The sequence below is a fragment of the Musca domestica genome, unplaced genomic scaffold (genome assembly GCF_030504385.1).
Source record: "Musca domestica strain aabys unplaced genomic scaffold, Musca_domestica.polishedcontigs.V.1.1 3, whole genome shotgun sequence".
In the NCBI taxonomy this organism is placed as follows: Eukaryota; Metazoa; Arthropoda; class Insecta; order Diptera; family Muscidae; genus Musca; species Musca domestica.
Genome location: NW_026712299.1, coordinates 11,685,582 through 11,704,768, shown reverse-complemented (window position 1 = coordinate 11,704,768; position 19,187 = coordinate 11,685,582). Strand labels below are relative to the sequence as shown.

General features: G+C 40.1%; 1 protein-coding gene across 1 annotated transcript in view; it reads right to left on the bottom strand.

Moving 5' to 3' along the window:
• The window catches only part of LOC101891451 (cadherin-related tumor suppressor), a 626,314-nt gene that overhangs the window by 553,843 nt on the left and 53,284 nt on the right, over nucleotides 1-19,187 (bottom strand). Inside the window, exon 3 of the mRNA XM_059124554.1 lies at nucleotides 10,363-17,518. Coding sequence (XP_058980537.1) covers nucleotides 10,363-16,875 — 6,513 coding nt within the window. The 5' untranslated portion in view covers nucleotides 16,876-17,518. The remainder of the gene's footprint in view (nucleotides 1-10,362; nucleotides 17,519-19,187) is intronic.

Sequence of the window (19,187 nt, the reverse complement as noted above, 5' to 3'; positions counted from 1 at the left end):
ACCCGCGTCGCAGTGGCCGCGAACCCGCAAATATTAAAAAATAAGCTCGGGGTAAAGCCACTGAAATTCCAAAAAGTGCAAGAACTTACACCGCTAAAGAAAGAAAATAGACTCAAAAGAGCTAAAGAGTTGCTTCGCTTGGCCGAAAGTGGTGAACTGCCGAACTTCGTTTTCTTCGACGAGAAAATATTCGTTGTCAAGCAGTTTGTAGATAAACAAAATGATCGTGTTTACTTGCCAAAAAGTCAGCTGAAAATGTGCATGAAAATGTGTGTGAAAATGTGAGGTTGGCCACCAGAACACAAGCTGCGGCCATGGTGATAGTGTGGGCCGCCATAACAGTCGATAGTCGCTTTTCGCTCGTATTAATCGACCGTGGCATCTGAATAAATGCCAAATATTATCGCGAAAATATTCTGGGTGTATTAAAGTCTTGAGCACGCAAACCTTTTGGCCGCAGACCTTGGACATTGCAACAGGACAGGACACCATTGCACTCAGCACGCGTCACCCAAGAATAGTTACAAAATGAGGTTCCTTGGTTCATTTCCAGCGCACAATGGCCACCAAAATCTCCGGATTCAAATCCGTTGAACTATTGTGTCTGGAGTATTTTAGAAAGCAAAGTTGGCACTAAAAAATACCAAAGCGTCGATCAACTCAAGGCAGTGCTTCGCCGAGAATGGGCCAAAATACCGCAGAGCAACATTCGGGCAGCGTGTGCCAAGTTTGAATGGAATCGAATATTAATTTCGCGTTTTATGAGCATCATTGGTACTCAAAATGCTGACTATTTTTGTGGAGGTGCCAGAAGGAGTGGATCAATGGATCTCACCTTCACATCGGACCGTTTATAAAAATATTGTGACGTATGTAATTTTAAGACAACCCTAACATCACAGTTTATAAGAGTTAACATTTTTCAAAATGTTGAAACTTTGTGTGGTACCTGATAGAGTGGACCGATATTGCCCATTTTCGCACTTGACCTAGCACTGATGCAAATACTAGGATTTGAAAAATTGGATTATCGTTTCTGCTTCTGTGCAGTAAAATATTTTCTTGAAAATTTTGATCTTTTTTGGGTGAGCTACCAGTAGGAGTAGACCGATATTGGCCATTTCCGAACTCTATCTAAGTTTGGTAATAATATTACGATGTACCAATTTTGGACCAAATCGGATACTCCCCTTGAGAGTTATCATGCGCACCGGCCAGACAGACGGACGGACGGACTGCAAATGTCCTGAAACTGATTTGGTCCAACGAGACCAGGGGTATAAAACAGTGATTTCGATGAGGCTCGTTTTGGCCGTATCAAATGATATATACCCTCTCTAGCCATATGGCTGGGGGTATAAAAAGTCCATTTTCGGACCTGACCTAACACTGATGTAAATATTAGGATTTGCAAAGTCGGGAAAGTCGCAAAATCGGAATATCATTTCTCTTTCTGTGCAAGTTTGGACCAAATCGGATACTCCCTTCGTGCGCGCCAGGCAGACAGACGGACAAACATCGCTAGATCGAATCTAGATGTCCTGAAACGAATTTGGTCCAAAGATACCTAGGGTATAAAACCGTAAATTTATACCCTCTCTAGTCATATGGCCGAGGTTATAAAAATCTACTCAAGCATTTATTTCAGATCCCAATTGAAATAAATATTTCGCTTCGAAAATCCTTAATTTCAATCAAAGGAGAATCTCTCTCAAAGGTGAAACATTCTAATTTCAGAAATAAAATGAAGATGAAAATTTATCCAACCCTCTGTATCACAAATAACAGTCCATATCTCCAGCGATGCTCGTATGAAATAAACACATTAGCTGTTGAATGAATTTTTACAAATTGTATCTCTTTTTTCCCCAACAAATTGTAACTAATTTTTTTGCATTTCTTCTTTTTTTTATTTCCATATTGTTGTTATTCTGGCCCCTATGCCATGGCAGATTGCAGTTACACATGCGTCGACCAACATCAATGACGGTCACATCTTGCAATTGCTTGGCGTTTTTTTTTTTTTTTTTGCAAAGCAAAAGAAAAATTATCTGTCTGCCTTATAACAAGAAGTAGTTAAGGAAAATGGCAAAAGGTGTAAAAAAATGAAAGCGTTAAAAAGTATCACTTGTATAACAACACCACTAAAAAATCATTACCGCAGATATTTCACTATTAACATCATCAACGTGAAGCACATAAATGCATCTCTAGGCAGCATCTGTGATTGCATTACCAACAACAACGTGTATCTACATATGTGTGGTGGTAATGTTCATGTGGTTGCTTGGGTAGGGAAAACGATTGAAGAAAATAAAAACAAGAAAAAAAGCAGTAAGTTCGACCGGGCCGAACTTTGAATACCCTCCACCATTTGGAACGAATTTAGAAATTTTCAAAAAAAAAAAATAAAATCCGTTAAAAATTATGTAATAATCTTAAAAATACCGAATATAACCTTTATATTAGGGTATATACAGGACTTAGACCTGCATATGCAACTTTTGTCATAATATTGAAATATGAAACATAAAAAACCCGGTAAATAATATAACTAAAATCGTCATAATACCGAATATAGGGAGGTACTGGTATATGGAGCCTATACGAAGACCTGGTACTGCATAGACAATTTCCTGGCATAGACTGTAGTTACCATTACGAACTCTAAATACAAAATTTACAACAACTCCTGTGAATAATGTCCCTAAAATCGACAAAATATCGAATATCGGAAGTACCGTTGTATGTGGGCTATACAATATCGTGGACCTACGAGTATATATATATAAAAGAATGGTGAAATAACTAACTGACGGATCAAGAATCAATCCAGAAAGAGCTGAAGGAAAAATCTTAAAATTTTGCACGATGCGTTGGATTTTGATGCGTAAGTGAGCTAGTTTGGAAGTTCGTACCAAAAGTGGACGACCAGTACTTAAATATACTAAAAGTTAAAAAGTTAAACACTTTGTAAGAGGTAATTTACTTTGGAATGAGAGTCACTGATGGAGTGCAGGATAGATGTAAATTCGAACCTTAAGGTTACGAAAATTTCTAAAATGGTACTAAACTTGGTATTTATGAACGGATGAAGCTGGAATTTTGAATTGGGGTCCCTATTGTTGATAGGTTTGTGATTTTGGTGAGGTGATGTGGTGGTGGTGATGTGATTTTAGAAATGTATACCACCAGTGCACGGAGAGTACTCAATTCTGCTAAATTTGGTACAATTTGGTACTGGTTGTACTGATAGTGGATTAATGGATAGTTCTTCATGTGTAGCCTGAACATATGAAAGTGGTTTCGGAAATGTGTACTATAATTGTATCTTGAAATTTTGCACAAGGAAAGTGATAAGGCTGGGTTTTTGTAACTTCTTCCTAAAAGGGTACGAAAGGTACAAAAATGTACTAAAAGTTGAATAATTTTTATTGAACAAATGGAATGACCTTGAATTCTGAAATTTGGAATGAAAGTCACTGCTGGCGTGCAGATTACATGCACCAAAGGGTTTTTGGAAATTCGAACTTTAAGATTGTGAAGAGTTCTAAACTGGTACTAGACTTTTTAAATGGTACCACTTGGTATTATGAGAACGTATAGAGCTAAAAACTTGGTATGAGAATGAAGGTTGGAAAGCAAGTTTGATATATGAAGGTGATTTTGGAAATATGAACTATGTGTGCGAACTGTACTAAATGGTACTAAATTTGGAACAGTTTGGTTTAGGATGCAGCTGACATTTTGAAATTTGGTATTGGGGCCCTTGTTGGTGGTAGGTTTAAAATAAAGAGGTGGTTTTGGAAATATATACTACAAGTGCATAAAAAGTATGAAATAGTACTTTATTTGAACAGACAGGGCTTTAAATCTTAAATTTGGTATTAGGTTCGATATTCATGTGCAGCCTTGACAAATTGAGGTGTTTTGGAAAAAAATGCGTACTGTCTGGACTCCTCGAATTTGATATTGAGTTGGTATCTGAAATTGTGATAAAGAGGCTATTTTTGAAATGTGTACTACACGTGCACGAATAATACTAAATAGTACTATATTTGGTTCAATTTGCTATTGAATGAAAAGACAGTACTTGAAATCTGAAATTTGATATTAGGGTCGCTGTTTATGTGTTGCCTGGACATATGAAGGTGGTTTCGATAATGTGTACCATAATTGTACGAAAAGTACTATAAGCTACTATATTCGGTATTAGGCGAAGGGATAGAGATACAATTTTGAAATTTGCTATTTTGGTTAATGATCTTATACGTCCTGAAGATGTACGAAAAGTGTGGTATTGGGTGAAGGGATAGGACCTGAACCCTCAAAGTTTAAATTGTGGTCTCTGTTGATATGTTAAATTGATATATAGAGGTGATATTGGAAATGTGTACTACAATTGTACGAAAAGTGCTAAGTGGTACTAAATTGCATGAAGAAATAGAGCTGAAAGGTTGAAATTTGATTGTTGGTTCCTGTGGTTGACAGAAGGAGTTAGTTTTGGAAATACGTACCATAATTGTACTTAATGGTACCAAATATGACGATTTTTTTTAAAATGCATGCTTTAATTTCTCGAAAAGTACTAAATGTTTGGGGATTATGACCTTTTGTGATAAAAATTGGGATTATGTCCAAAACGATGGCGGACATAAGCTCCATTATAAGGTAGATATTTTAACCTGATTGCGGCTAAGTCATTTTTTCGTGAGGAAAATACCCAAAGTTCGGATACTAAATCCGGGTTTTATCCGGTTCAACAAATATGATATGTACAAAATGGGTATCATTTAAAACTTACGGAAATACCAATAAGACAAGTAAAATGTAAATCTAAATACACCATAATGGGTCCATTTTAGAGATTTTTAAAAAGTTTCGGTACAAAAATACCTATATTTAAAAAAAATCGGTACAAAAATTCCAATACCAACCACAAAATGTTGGATTGGAATTTCCATAAGCTTTCATTTTTTTTATTCGGGTCGAATAACCAGGTAACTGGTTATTTCTCCATAAAAATTAGGTTAAAAATACATACAGGTGATAAAGTATTCAGATCAATCCGAGAATAGCCCCCTAACTCGACTTATGCCTTTCTTTCTAGGGATTATATCCGGGATTGGAAGCGGAACTAATCTCCTGTGATTGCAATGGAGATTATATCCCGGCACCGGTTACATATAGAGACCTTGAAATAGTTTGGGACAGAAAAATTGGATGTCAGTCTATTATGCAATGAGTTTACTAATATCCTCCTCGGTTAGCTTCAAAATTAAAGATTTTAAATAATATGTTAAACCTTGGAAGTCTTAAAATTAAGTTAGAGTGATTTCCACATACGGACATGGCTAAATCGACATAGAATCTTATACAGATCAAGAATATACATATATTATGGGTCTATATTTCGAGGAGTTATAAAGTATTAATATACACTCTCTAGTTCCAAGGAACTGCTATATAGCATGCAAAAGGTCTCAATTCTGTAGAAGGTATCTTCAATGTACTCATATACCTTAAAGATAAATCTGCATTTGCATCCCTATCAAATATCCCCACACGGAGACAATGTGTTGCTAGTGTCAATCTGGAGGGATTTCGTTCAAGTGGAAGTGTTAAACAATTATTATGACGATATTGTTGCTTTCGTTGTTGTTATTATTTCTTTCTCCCCTACTCACAGTTTCTACAACAACGAACTTAAACATTGGAGGGGACTCTCTAAATAATTTTGCAACAAAAAACGAAACACAAACAACAACATCATCAATGACACCAGGCAAACTGCAAAATGTCCTTTAAATTATTCTTTCCCTGTTCTCCCTCTGCGCTTGGCAACATTATTTCCCTACGTGGCTGATGATGTGAACATTATGCCCTCTGAGAGTTGGGATGGTGGTGGTGGTTGGTGTTGATGATGGTGTTGGTAACTGATGTTGCTGTTGCGTCTCTGCCTCTCTTTCGTTGGTGTTAATGGTCTGAAATTATGTTCGAGTCTTCAAAAGTTTATGATGATTACCACGAAATTTGATAACAAATGTTATAAATTTCAAAATGTATGCATGAATGAATCCCATAACTTAGGTGTTTAGATATCTGTTATACTCTGGGTGTCGTCTGGCACTCTCCTTATTCTCAGGATTGCCCTGCAATTCCTGGTACCTGGAGGGTTGTGGTGGTGGTGGTGCAACAGAGAAAAGAAAAAAAAAGAAACTCTGCAGCTTTCCTTTAAATTGAAATTTAAGACTTTAAGGGCTATAAATCTGAACCTGTTTCAGTTTTTCTTCTTGGCTTAACAAAGTTAGTCAAGATTATCGGGGGGTAAAATGTTATTTGTTGTTGGTACTTTTGTTCGAGCATAACATGTTGCAGGAGTCATTAAAATACCAACTCATTTTGTGACATTTTATGTGTGCGTGTGTGTGTGTGATGTATGCCGTTTACAAATGAGAACTAATTTTGCCATGTAAGGTAGTACGTTAAAGGAGGTGGAGTTATGAGAGACTTTAGGCTTATAGAAGATAATAATAAATAAAATAGGATAATAGTGCGGGAATGGGAACCGCAGAAAAACTCTTCGAAGGGACTTCAGCTTTGGAAAGCCTTCTTAAATTTTATTTGATCTCTGAAATGTCTCTTTAAGAGGCGACCTCTTGGATTTTCTTTTGGAAACAGGTCACCTCTTGAAATATCTTCTAACAGATAGGGTAAAGCACAAAAACAAACCAAACAATCAACCAGTAAAGAGAGGTCAATAGTCGGGCGGCCGATTACATATATTATGTCATACACCACTATGCGTATTTAGTGGAGCTCCCGTAACAAAAAAGTTTATATTGGGAATTTATCTGAAGTAGACCCCATCAAATATGTGCGTTATTCGAATGCGTATCATGGCTTTAGAGTAGACACAACTTGGGAACTATAACCAACTCTGCTGCGATTTTCAACAAATTTGAAAGAGGTCTTTGCACCTCTAAAACCAAAAAAATATTGCGGAATGGTGCATGATATGACCCCGATAAAGATTATATTAAAAATATTTATTGGAGCAATAGATATACCGGACAGAGTTTCACCAAAGGGAAAAATTCGGTTTAATATGAAAAAATCTGCCCAATTTGGGCTGATATTATATATATGTGGTGGACAATAATCGTAGAATCGAATGAAGATGAATATCGAAGTTATATACAAATCTGAACAGATTTCGAATAAATTTGGCAAAAGTATTCTCAAGCTGTATCTGGTATACGGTATGACATATCATTGTTGTGGAGAGCATATTACGCATGTGAGGGACTTTAACACCAGATCGGATGAAACATATATTTGAGCTATAGCTATATCTGTACCGATTTACACAAAAAATTGAATTGGGCTGAATTCGGTCGGATGTGCTACAAATCAGTCCATTTGGGCTGATATTAGCAATTTATGTATTGGAGCTATATCTAAATCTGATCCGATCTTGATAAAATTTGACAGAGGAATTTCTGGGCAATATCTGATTATGTACTTGCTTCTAGACCGAATTCGGTCGAATATGTCAAATTGGCCATTTCGGGCACAATTAACCCGAAATCGGTTGAAGAAGCAGGGTCATCTCAAACTGCAACCAACTTCAGACTGCTGTAGTTTCTAAGCCACTCGTCCGATAGCTGTGAAAATTATTCCAGTGACAGCTCATTATATTGTTTACAAGTGTACAAAAGCATTTTGGTGAGAATTTTCCAGAAAAAAAGTTATTCGTGATGGAATTTAAGCGTGATAGAGTGATTTCCTTATATTTGGCTGGAAAACCACAAGTGTCTATCGTTAGAGCTCTCCAGAATTTAAATTTGAATAAATCTTTTGTGTCTTGTATCAGCGCTCGTTACCGTGATATTGGTAGAGTAGCCCGACGTCCAGGAAGTGGACGAAAGAAAACAGCAACATCAGCAGAAATAGTTCGAATAGACTCAAAAGAGCTTAAGAGTTGCTTCGCTTGGCCGAAAGTGGTGAACTGCCGAATTTGGTTTTCTCCGATGAGAAAACATCCATTGTCCAGCAGTTTGTAAACAAACAAAATGATCGTGTTTACTTGCCAAAGAGGTCAGCTGAAAATGTTCAACTTCGGTTGGCCACCAGAACTCAAGCACCGGCCATGGTGATTGTGTGGGCTGCCAAAAAAGCCCATGCTCGCTCTCGCTCGTATTAATCGACCTTGGTATCAGAATATATGCCGAATATTATCGCGAAAATATTCTGGAGGGTGTTTTAAAGCCTTGGGCACGCAAACATTTTGGCCGCAGAACTTGGACATTTTAACAGGACTCAGCATCATCGCAATCGGCACGCGCCACCCAAGAATGGTTACAAAATGAGGTTCCTCGCTTCATTTCCAGCGCACAATGGCCACCAAACTCACCGGATACCAATCCGTTGGAATATTCTGTCTGGAGTATTTTTGAAAGCAAGGTTGGCACCAAAAAATACTAATATATCGATCACCTCAAGCAAGCGCTTCACCGGAAATGGACCAAAATACCGCAGAGCAACATTAGGGTAGCCTGTGACGGTTTCATTGCCCGTTTGAAGGCCATAATTCGTGCCTAAGGTGACCATTTCAAACAAATCGAAACTTATTCTAAAATTTTATGCTATTTCCGACTTTTTTTGCTTTCATTCAATAAAATTAAAAAAAAAAAATATGGCGTTCAACTTTTTTGCGGTTTTTTTATCTCACCCTGTGTGGAGGACAATTACCATAAAATCGGATGAAGATGTATATGGGAGTTATATCCAAATCTGATCCGATCTCGATAAAACTTGGCAGAGGTATTTTCAAGCTGTATCTGGTCTCCGGCACCAAATATCTTTGTTTTGGTGGGAATATAACGCATATGAGGGACTTTAACACCAAATCGGATGAAAAATATATATGGGAGCTATAGCTGTATCTTAGCCGATTTCCACTAAAATTTGAAGTAATTGCTTCTGAGCAGAAGTAATTGCTTCTGATATTGGGCAGAGGTATTTCTGAGCTGCATTTGATATTTGATACCAAACATCATTTTTGTGGGGTGCACTTTACGAATGTGGAGGAGTTATACACCAAATCAGATGAAACATACATATTGGAGCTATAGCAAAATTCAGGTCATTTCGACAGATATTGGCCAATTGGTGCACAATTATTCCGACATCGGCTGAAGATATTTATGGGAGCTATATCTAAATTTGAACCGATTCTCACCAATTTCAATAGGTTCCGTCCTTGGTCCAAAAAAATATTGTTTGGAAAATTTCATCTCAATCGGATAATAAATAAGTTCTACAGTTTGTTCACAAAAATTAATGGACAGATGGGCAGACGGACTGACATGCATAAATCGATTCAGAAAGTGATTCTATGAAGATCCTCAAAAGTAACAATGGGCCTGTCTCGCTTCCTTCTCCATGTTACAGACCAATACACAAAGACATAATACTCTTACCACCCGGGCCGAACTTTTTATATCCTTCATCACTGTGTTTATCAAAGGTATCATTATATGGGGGTTATACTATTACTTGTCCTGAATCGAACATTTTTGCTAGAAGAGGACAGGCCTGCCGAGAACCCCAAGAAACCTTCAACGTACCAAAAATCGGGAGTTACCGTTACATGGGTTCTATACCTAAAAGCCAATTCTCAATACCGTTCAGCCTGCATATAATATAAACCTTTGTTCCGAAATTCTATCTCTAGATTAAATAATTTGGACTTCATTGTGATTTCAACCGACAGACGGACGGGCATTGCTAAACCGCCTTATAATTCAATTCTGACCCGTTGTGGGGGATGTACTTAATGGAGTGGTGCAATGTATCCCCCATTCGCACTAGATCTTGTGTTGATATAAGTATTAGGAGGTCCCGAGTTTGAATGGAATCGTATGTTTATTTCCCATTTAATGAAGTTTATGCTTATTTTAAATTTTGACCCATTGTGTGGGAGGTACCATCTTCGCATCAGATTTTGTGTTAGTAGAAATATAAAAAAAATCGGACTCTTATTTCACATTTTATAGGAGCACTGATACAAATATTAGGATTTGAATGATCATTTCTCCCTTAGATCGACTCCAAATGTCCAGAAACCAAGATGGTCTAAAGAGGCAAGGGTCAAAAACCGTTATTTCGATGAGCCCCGTTTTAGACGTGTCAAATGAGGGTACAAACATCTAGCTCTGCATTTTCTGTAATTTATCCAAATTCATTGAGAATCTGATCTTCGTCGCCGATTACATTCAAAATTTGAATATTCAATATTTTGAATATTCGATAAAAATTGTTTAATAAAAAATAAACAAAAAATTCCTTCCAACTCACCTTAGTACTTGTGGTCCTGGGACTACCGCCCAATGCTATGGCATACACCTCCACTTCATAGGTATCAGCGCCTGCTTCACGATCCAATTCCTTGGCCGTTGATAGTATTCCCAATCTTGTGTCAATATCGAAGAGACGTTCATTTACCAACATTTTCGTATCCGAAAAATCACCAGACACCGATGACGCGCCCGTATTCACCGCCGTTATGTTCGTAACATAATATTCAATTTCCGCCGAATTTAGACGAGCACTAACCGTTAAAATACTTGTTCCGATCGGTTCATTTTCATAAACCGAACCACTTTGTTCCAACTGATCGAATACCGGTCCCATAACGCCCGAGGAACTTGTGGCGATAATTGTGATATAGGCATCGGAACTTTTGCGTTCACTTTGCACCGCTTCATCGGTGGCCTTTAGCGAGAGTTTGTAACGTACCTCCGGTTTGGCAATAGGTTTACGGAGGGTAATGGCTCCCGTATTGCGATGCAGTTTAAATAGATCCATGTGACCGAAAACATGTTCATAGGTCACAATGCCATTGCTCGATGAATCCGCATCGGTGGCATGAACCTGCATGACAAGAGCTCCATCACGATTTTGGGCATACATTTGCTGATTTTTCGAGGGCAAAATGGCAGCATTCATTGAAACAAACACGGGGGCATTATCGTTGATGTCCTCCACGATAACGGTAACAAGTTTCTCGGCCGACAATTGCATTTCCGGTGGCTGGGCCTGATCGGTGGCCACAACGGTGAGGCGAAATGTGTCAATGGTTTCGCGATCAATTTCCCGTAGGGTATGTATCACGCCGGTTTGTGTGTTAATGCCAAAATGACGTCCTCCCGGTAGCTCTGGGTCTTGTTTTGCAATGCTATACGTCACATTTCCATTGAGATCTGAATCGGGATCCTCCGCGGTCACCGTGACAATAGGTGTTCTCAAATCTATGCCCTCTTTAATTTGCCTGACAATGGCGGTGTTGGGAAAGCTTGGCGGATTGTCATTTTCATCCTGAACATTAACGGTAAAAATAATGGTACTCGAAAGCCTTGGCGAACCACCATCTGAGGCTGTGATATTCAAATGATATACCGTGGTCTCCTCATAATCCAGGGGTTTGTGTAGATAGAGTATACCACTGTAGGAATCAATGTGAAAGGTATCCTTGCGATTCCCCGCCGTCAAAGAGAAGGATATTTGAGAGTTAATACCCAAATCGGAGTCCAGGGCCTTGAAACGCATTAGCTCCGTACCCACCAGAGATGTTTCCAGTACGATTATTTCCTTCAGGGTGTCGACAAATTTCGGCGCCTCATCATTTTCATCGAGCACTTCAATGGTCACAGTGGTGGTGGAGTTCAGCTGTTGGCCCTCAATGGCAGCATCTTTGGCCATAACCAATAGCTGGTATTCATCTTGATATTCCCGATCCAGTTTTCGAGCCAAGGACAGCTGGCCCGTGGCATCATCGATGGTAAATCGACCTTCCTGATTACCCTTCACAATGGAGTAGTAAACATCGCCATTGAGGCCCTCATCAAGATCGTTTGTGTATACCCTCATTATCTGTGTCCCCACCAGGGAACCTTCAGAAATCTGCACCCTATAGGGAGCCCTCACGAATTCCGGGGCATTATCATTGACATCGGTTATAATGATCTTGATTTTCACCTTATCCTTGAGACGTGGTGTGCCATTGTCGGCCACAATGGCCTCGAGGAGTATGAAATTTTGATAACCCGCTAACTGGCCACCAATGGCACTTGAGGGCATTCTCTGTATCAGCTCCTCACGATCAAAGGGCTGTAGCGCCTTAATGAACCCGTTACGCGAATCTATGGTAAATTCCTTGATGGGAGAGGCGAGGGTAAAAATCAACTCAGCATTACGTCCAATATCCTTGTCGGTGGCCGTCAGTTTACCCACAAAGGCATCGGCTGGTTCATTTTCCGGTAGGCTAAAAGTAAATGAGCTATTGCTAAACTGCGGGGCATTATCATTTTCATCGATGACATGTATGATGACGGGCACTTCGGCTGTTCTTTGCGGCTCTCCGGCATCATGGCATTTCACGGTCAGGGCATAGTAGTCTTTTTCCTCGCGATCCAGGGGTGAGCGTACAAAGAGGTAACCATCCGGGAATATGCCAAATTTTTGAGCCAAGTTTCCCTCAATGATTTCGTAGGACAGGCGGCTATTCAATTCCAAATCCCGGTCATGGGCCTTGACCGAGAAGAATCGCTCATTGACTCGAGTGGATTCTAGCAGAGATGTTTCATAGGACGTGCTATCGAACACAGGCGTGTGATCATTGACATCCGTAATAATTATGGTTATGGTGTGCTTATTCGCCAAAGGGGGTCTGCCATGATCCGTGGCCGTCAGCTCCAATTGCAGCGAGGTTCCTGGTTCCGCTTTCAAGGGTTTTTGTAAATATATTACCCCCGTCGAGGGTCCAATGCGAAATAACATATCCGGATTGAAAGTGAGAGTATAGGTTATTCGACTATTGTTTCCCGAATCACGATCCCTGGCCCGGGCTATATACACCTCCTGGCCCACAGCGGCATTTTCCCTCAAAGTTATTTCATCGTCTCTGTCCAGGGCGAAGATGGGGCGATTATCATTCACATCCAATATACCAATATGTACCAAACATTTGCCATAGGCCAAGCCTCTTCGGGCCACCACTTCCAATTGATATTGATTCCTTTGCTCCCGATCTATGGCCTTGTTGGTGGTGATCATGCCCGTCTTTTTATTGATCGCAAAATTCTCCTCCGGATCCCCAAAGACAATCGAGTATTCCAAATTTTCCGGAGAGGCTGATTGCTGTTGTGGCTTGACTTGTACCTGGCCCACTTCTCGAAACAATTGGGCGCCACCACCACCATTAGCACCATTATTGTTGGCATCGTTTCCATTGTCTTCGCTTAGCTGGAATTCATAGGTCTGTGAATACGAATCAAATTCCAAAGTTTGCAATTTTTCCTGCATTATTATCTCCACCACAGCATCTTGTTCGCTTTGCCTTTCACCACGATCTTTGGCTGTTATGTGCAGCTTGTACAAGGGCTTTGTAAAATGATGTAAAATATCATCTCGGTTGGAGGTGGAGGTGGAGGTGGCGGCTGTGGATGTCGTGGCTGCTTTTATAACCTTAGAGCTGAACATGATCGAACCTGACCAGGCATCGACAACAAATAAACCATCACCACCTGTATTTAAGGTATAAGTAATTAAGGCATTATCACCCTCATCACGATCGGTAGCAGAAACTTTTAATAATGGCCTCTGCAGCATGTTTACAATGTCAAGATCTGGCGAGGAGACAGCAGTAGCACCGCCACCACCACCACCACTGCTACCAGTAGCTGTTGTTGTTGTTCCTGCCGCATTGTCTTGCCGACTTGGCAACGCCAACGCATGAAAATACATTTTCGGATAAAATTCTGGTGCATTATCGTTGACATCTTCTATGTGCAGATACACCGTGGCCGTCGATGATTTCGGCGGTGTACCCTGATCACGTGCGATTACTAAAATTTCATAATTCGCCTGTAATTCACGATCTAGTGCTTTTTTCGTTGTTAATTGGCCTGTGAGTGTGTCTAGCTGGAATTGTTCGGGATAGCGTCGTTCGCTTACGCTGGCCAGCGTATAAGTCACTGAACCATTGGTGCCCTGATCGTGATCATTGGCGGTTAACATGGCAATTAAGCTATGTACGGGGGTTGCTTCGCTCAAGCTGACATTGATGTGGGGTTGGGTGAACTGAGGTGCCTCATCGTTCTCATCAAGTATGGTGACCTTGAGTTGGGTATAGGCCCATTTGGGATTGGGGCCACCGTCACGGGCCGAAATACTCAATTCCACCGAACCTTCTACCTCACGATCCAATGCCGATTGGGTGGTTATCAGCCCTGTGGCCGAATCAATGGCAAACCATTGATTATTGTTGCCCGAAACGAAATCATAAAAAATCAAGGCATTCACCCCGGTGTCCTCATCCGTGGCCGCAATGGAGGCCACAAAGGAGCCGGGAGGGGCCAATTCACTCAATATGGCCGTGTATTCCGATTTCTCAAACACCGGTTCATGGTCATTGACATCATTCACATGGATTATCAAATAGGCTGTGGCGGTGCGCGATGGTGTCCCCTTATCTGTGGCCACCACTGTGAGATTATATTTTCCAATCTCCTCCCGATCCAATACCCCATTGACCCTGACAATATCAAATGAGGGGGTCTTTTCCAAACGAAAGTGACCCAATTCATTACCCGCCGTGATCATAATCGATGTTTCTCCATTTAAACCCTCATCCATGTCCACCACGGAGACGGCAGCCACAACACTGCCATTAAGGGCATTTTCATCGACCGTGGCAAAGGATCCAGTGGCGGGGAAATATTGGAAACGTATCACGGGATCATGATCATTGGTGTCCAACAAATTTACCGTGACATAAGCCCGGCCATCTTGGCGTGGGGATCCATGATCTCTAGCAAAAACGGTGAAAACACAGCTCTTGGGACAGCTACCTCCAGGCTTGGAAAATGTGGGACAGGTCTGCTGGGGACAATTCAAATGTTCCGTTGTGGAAATCACTCCCGTCTCTGGATCCACTGTAAACTGGGTCTCCGTTTCCGCCAAATAGTAGGTGATTTTGCTGTTATCTCCCAAATCCTTGTCCGTTGCCATGACCTGTAACACCGTGCTGCCTGGAGTCACCGACTCATTTAGCGACACAATGTAGTCACTGTGATCAAAAACCGGCGGATTATCATTGACATCAATAATGGTCACATTAACCTGCAGGAAACCATATTTTGGAGGATTTCCACCATCCACGGCCGAGATATTCAGACGATACATGGAACGGGTTTCGCGATCCAAATCTCCCGTCGTTTCCAAATGCAGATACATAACATCACCCCCAGGATTTGAGGTTACGGCCAGGCTAAATTTATTATCTATGTTGCCATCAACAATGGAATAATTTTTGCTAACACTGTTTATGCCCAGATCCAAATCGGTGGCTGCATCCAGCAGGCAACTGGTACCCTTGGCTGCACTTTCGGAAAAGGATACAGCTATACTGGGCTCGGGGAATTCGGGAGCATTATCGTTGATATCCAAGACCGTGATGCGTACCTCTATGGGATAGGTGGGCTGAGAGGAGAGTACCACCAAATCGTAACGTTCCCGCATGCCTTCACGATCCAGAACCATGTTGGTTTTAATTTCTCCTGTCACCTGGTCCAGGGTAAATTCTCGGGGTGGCTCATTGAAGCGATAAGTGAAATCCGGCCGGGTAGGGATAAAACCCACCACTGTGCCCTTGGGCTGGCCCTCCAACACCTCAAACTGGACCCGGGTATCCACTGCTCGCGATTGCATTTGTCCCATGGTTGCGCCGCCGCCATCTGCTGTCCGACGCCGTGGAAATGCTGAGGTATAGGCATGGCGGCCAGGATTCGTAGCCAGAAATGTGTAGAGGTCCTTTGGAGGTAGCATCGTTTGTGGGGGCTGGACAAAACTAATACTTTGTGATGGCTGTTGGTTGAGGTGATGATTTGTTAATGTGTTGCTGGCTGTGGAGGCGGAGGAGGCGATAGCTGAGGCTGTTAGCCACAACAATATGGCCAAGATATAGCTGCTTGGTGGTAATGGTGTTAACATGGAAAGAGGTTGTCTTTGTGGCCTTGTTTGTGGCTGGTGGTGATTGCAAGGCTGGTGGTGGCGGTGGTGTTCCTCTTCTTTTTGTCGCTGATGATTTCGATGATGGCTATGGCGTTGATGGCCCTCCTTGTTGGTAATACAGTCTTTTGAAAGTTCCTCTTTGTTCTCCATGGCCAATGGTGTGGACCTCCGCCCTCTTGGTCGTGAAGCCGGAGCTTTTTGTAATGATGATAAACTATTTACAAATAATGGCATATGAACTTCTTGGCTATGATCATCATTAGTGGTGGCAGCCACAGCAACGTCATCATGGCTAAGATCTCTGGGCGAAAATGTTTGACAATGCGTTGTTGTTGTTGCCGCTCTTCGCATTGTAAAAACATCATCATTATCATTGTTGTTGTAAAATTGCGTTGTTGTATCGTGAAAATCTGCCGCTTGATTTGTCATGCTGTTCCCGAGTTTTTCCCCAGAATCATCAACACTTTTTGCCATGGCCCAGACATCAGTGGCTTCTGGCTGCTCAGATGGTGGTGGTGATGGCGATGTTGATGAAGCTAGACCTGTAAATGATAACGTTTGCACCGCTGTTGTTGCCATGTTGCATCTGGTTGATGTGGCTTTTTCACCTTGCCCACGAAGCTGCTGCGGCAGCAGCCGTCTTGGATGAAGAACTTCTGACGTCTGTCTTTGGTCATCTGCAGGCAAATTTTTCACTTGTCCACGGCACATTGATGTCGACATTCTCATCATCCTGGTCATCCTGGTTTTCGGCGGCAACAGCCAAGTTAATGCTGTTGTTGTCGCCTTAACCTTCATACGACACCAGTAAACCACAAAAAAAATGATAGACCAAGTTCAACTTGTCTAATGGCAGGGCAAGCAGATGAACAAAACGAAAAAAAACCAAATGGCAAGGTAACGCCTTTTAAAATCCTTTTTTAACTCTTTCTCTCCGTCCTTAACTCTAATTCAATTGGTGGTTTCTTTTTTGCTCTTGAACTGAAATATACGTTTGTCGTTTTGCCTCTTTTTAATTTTTTAAGTAATTTTCCGTTTTTTTTTTTGTTACTGCCTTGTAGATTTATATTTTTAGGGCCTTCTTAGCAGATATCTTGTGGATGGCCGACTCTTTTGTTAAAGCCATTAGTGTTGTGGTCGTTGTTCTCCTTTTTTCAAACAACAAGCAAAAATTTTGCTTAAACTGCCTGGGATTTTTTGCAAATTAGTTTCATTTTAATTTTTGTCCGTAAAAGTAACAACATTTTTGTAAAGTTTTTTGCTGTCGCTGCTTCATTATTTATGTTGGCATTTTCTGTTTTTCGTTTCTTCGTTTTTTTTTTTTGTAGAATTGTATTCCCTCGCTTATTCTATTTGTTTCTTTTCGGCGCATTCGTTAGTCATCCAGTTTCCAGCTCTATTCCGGCCCATACAAATTATCACTTGTAGAACTTTTTTTTAGCTGTAATGCAAAAGAAAAAGAAGACGCAAAAAATTATTTTCGTTAGGTTTTATTTGTTAAACGAAATGTAAATATGTACATATGTATGCGTATATGTATTTTGACAAATGATTATGTGTTTGCATATGGGATATTCCATGGAAAATAAGTCAATTTTCAAGATCATGGTAATGACATGTAAAAAGGCATATATTTGTATATACCCCAGGGGTGGGCGAAAGAACAGGAGAGGAAGTACCCCGTGTTTTCCGAAATGTTGACTTTTCTGGTACTTTTTACAAATTTTACACGGAAAAATAAATTTTTCTAATAGGAACCCTTGAAATGTTCACGAAATACATTTTGGCTTAAGTTGCTGATAAAAACTTCATTCCGTTGGTAATTCATTGAAATATTCCTCATCGGCACAAAATTCTAAGACGATTTTAACATGCCCATCGGTCCATCTGAGTTGCTCACTTTAACTCGTCAAAGGGATCGTCCTAGATAACTAACATTTTGGTCATATGTATATTATGTCTGAAATGTATATATGGAACTGAAAATGGGTTATGTCGGTCAATAGTATAGCCCACATATGGAGGCACCTCTCCCAAGTTTGCAAAAGGAATTATCTGGAATTTGGTATTTGAATATCAACCTCTCAAATAGAAAGAAATCTATATAGTCCTAAGATTTCCTATGGTCCGAAATTTTCCTATAGCCCCCAAACAACGGTTCCTCTCGACAAATGGCATTTTAATTATTTCAATGACATTTCTCAACGAAACTTTTTCAAATTTCGTATTTGAAACTCGTAATGAATCCAGACAAAGACATAGATGTGTAAAGATAGGACAAGACAGAGTCAAAATATGGCAACCCTGAGAAAATACCTCTGTTGTTACGATATCATAACAACCGCTAAGACGGTATGCATTTTTTTGGATAGGTCTATGGAATAGAATTTTGAAACCAAAATTTTGGAATTTTCAAATTTTGATTTGTTATTCGTTTCTGTAATTGTAGTTTTTATATTAACATGTCTCTGCCATGAATTGTTACTCTATATATATGTAGACACAAACCCTTTGCTCAAAATGCATTTTGTCTAGTCTTTACCATTTTAGGTCTTTGATCCAGATGCCTTTATATATAAATGTTTTTTTAAACTACTGATGGAAGGAATTAAAAGTTTGACCCGAAGTACTCTTTTCCTTTTTTTTAATTTTCTCCTCAGAATATACTAGTTGTTATCCTTAACCATTAAAAAATATTAAATGCAAATTATACGACATATCAAAAAAGTGGACATCACGCTATTCAATAAGAAGAAATCTACAATAAGGAAAATCCGGCGACTTCTTTTAAAATAGGGCGAGGGAGGAGTGGGAAAATAGGAGTGCGACTCGAAAAGCCCAGCCCCTTCAAGTCATCTAATGTGGATTTTTAAAGGAATAATTTTTCAAGGTCTTCTAAAATCAAATTCTTAACATTTCGAAGATCCTGATCTTGGATTTTTAGGGTGTATTTTTTCAAGCTCCTATTTAAATATGGATTTTTAAGGAGTATTTTTCAAGGATTAATCGACAAGACTGTCGTGACTTATTGAGGAATATGAGGCTAAAATTCTAGATTTTAAAAGAATATTTTTTTCAAGAATCAACCGACCTATTATCACAGGTTTTTA